This window comes from Coregonus lavaretus (assembly GCF_964263955.1).
Source record: "Coregonus lavaretus genome assembly, chromosome: 3".
NCBI lineage: Eukaryota > Metazoa > Chordata > Actinopteri > Salmoniformes > Salmonidae > Coregonus > Coregonus lavaretus.
This window is the reverse complement of record NC_139990.1, coordinates 25,846,904-25,855,778: the sequence shown is the minus strand read 5'-3', so window position 1 is coordinate 25,855,778 and position 8,875 is coordinate 25,846,904. Positions and strand designations below refer to the sequence as shown.

The 8,875-nt window shown below is 47.5% G+C and overlaps 2 protein-coding genes across 2 annotated transcripts in view; one reads left to right on the top strand and one right to left on the bottom strand.

Annotated features, from left to right (window-relative positions):
- Nucleotides 1–475: 475 nt before the first annotated feature.
- Nucleotides 476–7,015, bottom strand: LOC311106903 (uncharacterized protein; the record flags this gene model as incomplete). The annotated part of the gene is made up of 5 exons (XM_084149289.1): nt 476–842; nt 1,320–1,415; nt 1,563–1,620; nt 1,757–1,892; nt 6,868–7,015. 5 exons carry the CDS (start codon nt 7,013–7,015, stop codon nt 621–623), a joined length of 660 nt encoding a protein of 219 aa, XP_084005415.1. The 3' UTR covers nt 476–620.
- A 288-nt stretch (nt 7,016–7,303) lies between these two features.
- The window catches only part of LOC311106894 (flotillin-1-like), a gene marked incomplete at its 5' end in the record, with an annotated part of 7,051 nt that continues 5,479 nt past the window's right edge, over nt 7,304–8,875 (top strand). The window contains one exon of the mRNA XM_084149279.1: nt 7,304–7,405. Coding sequence (XP_084005405.1) covers nt 7,304–7,405 — 102 coding nt within the window. The remainder of the gene's footprint in view (nt 7,406–8,875) is intronic.

Sequence of the window (8,875 nt, the reverse complement as noted above, 5' to 3'; positions counted from 1 at the left end):
TAAACTTTGTCATGTTGCAATGTTATAAAGCAGTGACAACCTAATTCTGTTCATACTGCCATAAAATTGCATTTTGGTCTGAGGATGCTTACTGAACATTATAAACTGGGTGGTTCGAGCCCTGAATGCTGATTGGCTGAAAGCTGTCGTATATCAGACCGTATACCACGGGTATGACAAAACATTTATTTTTACTCTCCTAATTACATTGGTAACCAGTTTATAATAGCATTAAGGCACCTCTGGGGTTTGTAGTGTATGGCCAATATACCACGGCTGTGGGCTGTATCCATAAGCACAGCCCTTAGCCGTGGTATATTGGCCATATACCGCACCCTCTCTGGCCTTATTACTTAAGTACAACATTGCAACATTCAAACAACCAGTTTCGAGTGAATTTTCTGGTGATATTTTGAATTATGTTTCCGGTGATATTTTGGGTGATATTACCTTTCCAAATCACAAGAGTAGTAAACACTGCATTTAGGATTTGACCACATCGGGAGGCTGGAGTTGTGCCGATCGGTCCAGAGCCTTCCTGGGTCTCTGTGCTGTTCAATGTAGCCAAGTACAGGCACGGTGTTGTTGTTGTGTCGTTATGGAGGCTTAAACATCACCTGCTAAACATACATGGCTGCCGACACAAAGCTTTCTCCGCGGGCCACAGTGGCCGACGGCGGCTCATCGACGTGGTGACCATCCGCGCCGGAGTACGGTGGCAGGGCTTCGTCATTTAGCGTTTCGTCGATATCGGCATACTGTATTGAGTCCTCCAGGACAGCAGGGCCGCCACCATTAGCAGCCCCACCACCAATGGTGTTATCATCGTAGGCATCCAGATCCTGTAATATCAAAAGTTGAACCAGCAACAACTCTCAAGAAAATGACATCAGCTGTGGTATGGTAGACAAAATCCACTCCTTGACCATGCATTGTTCAATAGGTTCAATGAACGTTTTAGTTTTCAAAATAGTCAAGCTGTTGAGGGACCACGGAGGCAGAATGTTATAATATAGTACAAAAAGGGTGTGTAATCTGACAATAAAGTAGAGACTGAATCCAGAGTCTAGAAAGCAGCCAGATGTCCCTCACGAAGGGTAAACAGCAGACATTTCGATATACAGTACAGGTAGTAAATCAACGACTGTAAACAGCACTATGTGAAAATGGAGAGAGTCCGGGTTGTGTTCATTAGGCACCCAATTGCAGACAACAGACTGAAACATGGAGTAACTACCTGGACTTAAGTACAATTTCGTTTTCTGGTGTGACCTAATGATCACGACCCAGAGTATGGAGTTTGGAGGATGTCCTCTTACCGTGACAGGCTCTCCACTGGTCTCGTAGTAGACCTTACTTAAAGGCTGGATCTCCGTCAACTTCTTCGTCACTGGGTCCATGACATGCTTGTTCAGCTGTGGGGTCGTGGAGAGGTCAAAGTCAGATAACTGGGCCACTCTCCTCCGATCAATAGCCATTAGCCCCATTACGAACTGCACTCCATGTGGTTTATGACCTTCAGTAATAATGAGCCCTGAGTGACAGGGACGTGGACCACTCACCATCTCTGTGGAGCTGCCGGTCTTCACAGGGGGAGGGGGCTTGTGCTTGGGAGGACCACTGATTGGACGAGAGAAAAGAGGGCAGGAGGAGAGGTTAGTGCAACTCACTTTGTCCACACCTATAGAAAAAACATGACTTTGAGAAATCAGTAAGAGTGTACTAAAGGAACATTTGCTGAGAGCGGAACACTCACTCTCCGTTCTCGGCGTTCTGCTTGCGTTTGCGGACCAGCACGATTACAGAGCCCACAATCAACAGCAAAAGGACCACACCAATGATGCCTCCGAGGATGCCAGCCGTCGACGGCCCTGCTGTTATTTTACGCTGCTCTGAAAGAGAAGAAGACGCAGAGAATTTAAGATTTAGTCCAATTCAAATGTATGTGTCATTACTCCTTGTGACAGGGATAAGGGCTGGGGGAATATGAGCTGTTAGAATCAGAATCCAATCAGAAGTTTTAAATGAAAACAGCTTAACTGAAGAACAGGGCCTGTTCAGGAGGATGTTCCAGAACATTCAGATAGAAATGTATCGCATACAGAATATATTATTGTTCTTTCTATTTCTATCTGCAACATTCAGAACGTTTCTCATCATTGAATACATCCCAGGAAATGAGCTCTGTTAGGCATTTAATGCTTGCCAGACATCTTATCATCCGCCAATGTTCTGAGTTGACCTCGGCCTCCTTGCTCAATTATGTCTATGTATGTGATTACTAGAGGGCACTGAGGCTGAGTGAGGCGTCTAAATTAAATGTAAAAGCCTCTCATTATGTTGGTTTTAACCAGCGTGCAGTTTCCACAGATGGCCACTGGGGGGACTCTAATATCCCATTGAGGATAATAGTGGTCTACTTTCTCTTTGCGGCCACATGGTGGTGTGCCGTTGCCAAGCTAACACCTCACTGCTGAGAGTGAGTGAGTGAGAGCATAAATGACTTTGTGGATTCTCACTCCGGCTTGCATCCATATCAGAGATTCCGACTATGGGCGATTCCACTAGGACCCGCGCATCTGATAGGTGTGTATGTGTAGGGGAGTCTGATGAATCTACGCTGGGACACGTCCAGAGACACACACTCATACATACAACGGCAGTCACAGCCGAAAAGAGACCCGTCAGCGTCGATCATTTCTTATCACGAAAACATGAAATGGAGGAGGGAGGGAGGGAGATATGGGGCGGTGGCCAGGGCTGTCTCGGTCCTAATTGCTCTCTCTCATTCTCACAGCTGGATACGCGGACACAACACAGGCACACCCATGCACAGACATGTGCACACACAGAAACACACAGACACAGACATCTATACAGACAGAAGCCCCACTCCCACCCTCAGCCTATTGACATCCCTCTGTGGGTACCCTAGCCGCTTATCTGATGTGCTGGATATCAAAGTTTACATTAGCAGCGTTTACCATTAATGTTCTCCCGATAATAATAAACTGTATTTTCAATAAATAATGAGTCATGTTAGTTACTGCATCAAAAACAAGCAGTCTAACATGTAGGAAATTAACTAGCTTGTATTCATTTGGGCAAACTGCATTAGAATGCCTTATAACAATTATTGACGGAAAACTAAACCAAGATGTTGTTATTGGTCAGGTCCAGATAGTCCCATCCCTGTTTCAGTCCATTTTCTTACGTTTGGTGCCTAATGAATATAACCCTGTTTGAAGGGGGGTGGGCTGAGGGAAGGAGGTAGAGAAACAGAGGATTGGATTGGCTGGGAAAAGAGGGTAAAGATGGGGGGGTAAGAAGAGGGGGGGGTAGAAAGGAATGGGAACAGAATTTGTCAGGGTGGATACAAGAATGGGCATGGTGGAATGGAGAGGGAGTGTATCTCATTGAGGACTGATTAGCTCACATAACAGATGTGATGTGAATAGACAAACCCCTTAGTACGCTCAAACACACACACAAACAAAGACCCCCCCCCACACACACAACGACCCCCCCCCCCCCCCCCCACACACACACACACACACACACACCTACATAGTCATCTTAACATATTCTACCACATATCTCTCCCAGTTGAGTCACTTACCAATACCATTCAGTGTGTAATACCATCCTGTCAGCCCAGATTGAAAGAATGAGACTATCCCGAACCCTGGTCACACAGTCAAAACTCAGACCCCTTCCCTTTTTCCACATTTTGTTACGTTACAGCCTTATTCTAAAATTGATTAAAAAAAAAAATCTCATCAATCTTCACACAATACCCCATAATAACAAAGCGAAAAAACAGGTTTTTAGACATGTTTGCAAATGTATTAAAAATTAAAAACAGAAATACCTTATTTACATAAGTATTCCAGACCCTTTGCTATGAGACTCGAAATTGAACTCAAGTGTATCCTATTTCCATTGATCATCCTTGAGATGTTTCTATAACTTGATTGGAGTCCACTGTGGTAAATTCAATTGATTGGACATGATTAGGAAAAGCACACACCTGTCTATATAAGGTCCCACAGTTGACAGTGCATGTCAGAGCAAAAACCAAGCCATGAGGTCGAAGGAATTGTCCGTAGAGCTCGGAGACAGGATTGTGTTGAAGCACAGATCTGGGGAAGGGTACAAAAAAAATTCTGCAGCATTGAAGGTCCCCAAGAACACAGTGGCCTCCATCATTCTTAAATGGATGAAGTTTGGAATCACCAAGAATCTTCCTAGAGCTGGCCGCCCGGCCAAACTGTGAAACCGGGGGAGAAGGCCTTGGTCAGGGAGGTGAACAAGAACCCGATGGTCACTCTGACAGAGCTCCAGAATTCTCTGTGGAGATGGGAGAACCTTCCAGAAGGACAACCATCTCTGCAGCACTCACCAATCAGGTCTTTATGGTAGTGTCAGACAGAAGCCACTCCTCAGTAAAAGGCACATGACAGCCTGCTTGGAGTTTGCCAAAAAGGCACCTAAAGGACTCTCAGACCATGAGATACAAGATTCTCTGGTCTGAAGAAACCAAGATTGAACTCTTTGGCCTGAATGCCAAGCGTCACGTCTGGAGGAAACCTGGCACCATCCCTACAGTGAAGCATGGTGGTGGCAGCATCATGCCGTGGTGATGATTTTCAGCGGCAGGGACTGGGAGACTAGTCAGGATCGAGGGAAAGATGAACGGAGCAAAGTACAGCGAGATCCTTAACGAAAACCTGCTCCAGAGCGCTAAGGACCTCAGACTGGGGCAAAGGTTCACCTTCCGAAAGGGCAATGACCCTAAGCACACAGCCAAGACAACACAGGAGTGTCTTCGGGACAAGTCTCTGAATGTCCTTGAGTGGCCCTGCCAGAGCCCGGACTTGAACCCGATCGAACATCTCTGGAAAGACCTGAAAATAGCTGTGCAGCGACGCTCCCCATCCAACCTGACAGAGCTTGAGAGGATCTGCAGAGAAGAATGGAGAAACTCCCCAAATACGTCATACCCAAGTAGCGTCATACCCAAGAAGACTCGAGGCTGTAATCGCTGCCAAAGATGCTTCAACAAAGTACTGAGTAAAGGGTCTGAATACTTATGTAAATGTGATATTTCAGTTTCTTATTTTTAATACATTTTCAAAAATGTTTGCTTTGTCATTATGGGGTATTGTGTGTAGATTGATGAGGGAAAACACAATTTAATCAATTTTTGAATAAGGCTGTACCGTAACAAAATGTGGAAAAAGTCAAGGGGTCTGAATACTTGCCGAAAGCACTGTATGTACATAGATGTGGGAGGATGGAGGGATAGAGAGATGGGAGGAAGGAGGGCGCTAGGAGGGAGGGCGCTAGGAGGGAGGGCGCTAGGAGGGAGGGCGGAGGAGCGTGACAGGGGTGAGAAGGCCCTGAAGTGGGGCCAAGAGAGGCAGACTTTAAAGGTCCCCCGTCTCTCTGGGATACGGTTTAAGTGACAGGGAGGAACAACTAGCGAAACAACAACAACCACTCACAGTCGGCCTGGCTCTCATCGCCATTGGCATTCTGCTGCTACACTCCTCCGCAAAACTCCCAACTGGGACATCTCTCTCCATCTCTCTCTCTCTCTCTCTCGCACTCCATTGCTCACTTTCCCTTCACTGGCAAGCTCCAAAATGTTCTTTTTTAGTCACACACTTGGTCAGACACAGTGCACATACTGGCCTTTTAGGACCATCTTGCCTCCTAGCTGACTGAAGAGAAAAATAACAGTTGGAAGAAATACTTTCTTTTTGAAAAATGTATACGTTCAAATACTACATAACTACCTTATAGTTCAATAACTAACCACAAGAAAACGATTTCTTCCTCTCCTTTTTCAAAGTAGGTCTTGTACAGTAAGTGCTGGAGCTAGAGGGGGACCGAATGAGTGAAAGAAGGGATAAAGAATGGAGAGCGAGAGGGAGGGAGGAAGACTTTAAAAGCTTCACGGTAATATGAAGTCCAATCTGTCGACACGGGGAAACATTATTCGGCTCCTTACTGCCTTGTGCTTAGAGGGCAAAATAAGGATTACCCCTGACATCAACCTCCCCCTCCAACTGTTTTCTTTACCCCTTCCTTTCTTCATCCCTCGCTCCCTCGTTCTCTCTCCCCGGCAACCTAGTGTGTTCTCGGCTTCCCGCCTGCTCCACAGAGCCAAGCCCTCACACCTTCTTACACACACACACTTTGCGGGGCCATCTGTGATTGGAGAACAGGCTCGCAGGAGTGTTGCTCTGCTGGACTCTTTAGCGTCCTGTGAGCCTACATCTTATCTTACCTCATTGCTCACCAGTTAGCAATACAACACACACACACACACACACACACACACACACACACACACACACACACACACACAGAGACCTTCAGCACAGCCAGCGATGACAATTGATCCAAAAGTCATTGGATCATGACGCCTCGTGGTAACACTCATAAACACACCCGCCCTTCCCTTCATGTGTACCTGTGAGTGTTTCAGCGTTTTATGTATGAGCGATCTCTTAGTCATAATAGCTACACTTTTAAACCCTATCAATTGCCAGGATCCCCTCTTTTTTCCGTGCCGGTCAACTCTCCCCATGCATTTCGGTTTCCCTCCACTTAGTGGATGAAAAACACTCTCCTAGTTCGCCTCCTCAAATAGCATGACTGGACCAGAAAATAGTGTTTCTCATGAAAATGAAATGAGTTTATCGTCATTGCAAACGCCTCCAACCATTCCATTCCCAGGGATCAAACTAGGTCAAACTAGCCACTTCAGAGGCTGAGGCTTCATTTCGGCTCCAGCATGGCCCACATCCCCTAATCTTTGCCTTAAAACAGATCACATAACCAGCGACTGCCACTTACCTGGGTCAATTGGACCAGGGCTTCGGGGCCGCAGCTGCCGCCTTTTACCTGGTAACCTTCCGCATACGTAATGAGGCCTGGGTGTTTGCGGGGCCACGGAGGAGATACCCAGCTCCACTGAGCTGGGCGTCTCCAGACCAACAGGCATTTATAGTAGCATGTCTTAGTAGCCACTGCTGCTGGTGCCTAGTAGCATCAAGCAGAGCCAAAGCTAATCTACTGCGATCCCTCCCCTGTTGGCCCCTGTGCATTTTAACTGTCTGGAGATTAAGCGGAGGTCAGTCAGTGACACTGCATGTTTGTTTGTCAGATTGTGTCACTATATCCTTCTGTCTGTCCTTCTCTCTCTGTGTGTGTGTGTGTGTACACTATGTGTGTGTGCCCCTCACTGTGACACTGATCTCCTCTACTCCCTCCCTCCTCCACAGGCAGCAGTATGTTTCCTGGCATCCAGTGCCACAGCGAATCACAGCCCACACACTCTCATCCAGCCACTGCGGGCCCTCTGGCCCTGGGCAGACAGGCCTCTTACCCAAGGGTCCCACCACGCCCCCCCCCCCGCTCCCGCTGTCCCCCCCGATTGACCTTCCGCTCGCACACAACCAGACACAAAGGGACACAGAAACACAAGGATAGCAGAAACACATACAGTCAGACAGAGGCTGAGGCTTCATTTCGGCTCCAGTGTGGCCCACATCCCCTGATCTTTGCCTTAAAACTGATCACTTACCCAGCGACTGCCACTAATCTGGGTCAAGTGGACCAGGGCTTCGGGGCGTTGCCGCCGTGGCGCCTTTTACCTGGTAACCTTCTGCATACATAATGAGGCCGGGTGTTTGCGGGGCCACGGAGGCTCTTGTCGGGTCAACAGAGCAGTGTGTGTGCGTGTGTGTGGAGCTCAGAAGAGCATGAAGCAGAAGGTTTAAGCTCCACTGAGCTGGGTGTCTCCAGACCAACAGGCATTTATAGTAGCATGTCTTAGTAGCCACTGCTGCTGGTGCCTAGTAGCATCAAGCAGAGCCAAAGCTAATCTACTGCGATCCCTCCCCTGTTGGCCCCTGTGCATTTTAACTGTCTGGAGATTAAGCGGAGGTCAGTCAGTGACACTGCATGTTTGTTTGTCAGATTGTGTCGCTATATCCTTCTGTCTGTCCTTCTCTCTGTGTGTGTGTGTGTACACTATGTGTGTGTGCCCCTCACTGTGACACTGATCTCCTCTACTCCCTCCCTCCCTCCTCCACGGGCAGCAGTATGTTTCCTGCCATCCAGTGCCACAGCGAATCACAGCCCACACACTCTCATCCAGCCACTGCGGGCCCCCACACACTCCCCCCCCCCCCCCCGCCCCACTGTCCTTGGGTCCCCATCGGTCATCTGTCCCCCCCTGAGTGACTTTCCACTCCCACACAACCAGACACAAAAGGGACACAGAAACACAAGGATGGCAGAAACACATACATTCAGACAGACAGACAGACCCACGCACAAGGATAGCAGAAACACACACTTCCACCAAGTCTCCTCCTCCTATCCCTGCTGCTACATGCCATAACAGTTTCTGATATAAACATTGCCAGTTATAATAATACAGGAAACATATGCCGGGCTAAAACGGTTTAATAACCTTAAACCCTGATACACTGACAGTGAGTGTCAGGCCTTTTTTCCGTTCACTTTATCCTTTTAGAGTCAGTCTCTGGGTTAAATAATTGTTTTGACTGCATGCCATGGATTCTATGTCGTGTTTAGACACCCCAGTGTAATAACAGTAATAAAAATGGCCGCCGCTTTCTTCCCGCAAAACAAAATTACAGCTTGTTTATCTGTGAGTGATTTGTTGCAGCTGGAGATGCTAGCATTAAACTTTGTAACCTCTGACAGAAACACCGCCCCTCACTATAATTCCCCTCACATACTGTGAACACACACATAAACACACAAATGAACACACACACAACACCCCTTCACACACACACAACACCCCTTCACACACAGTCCCTGCAGGATT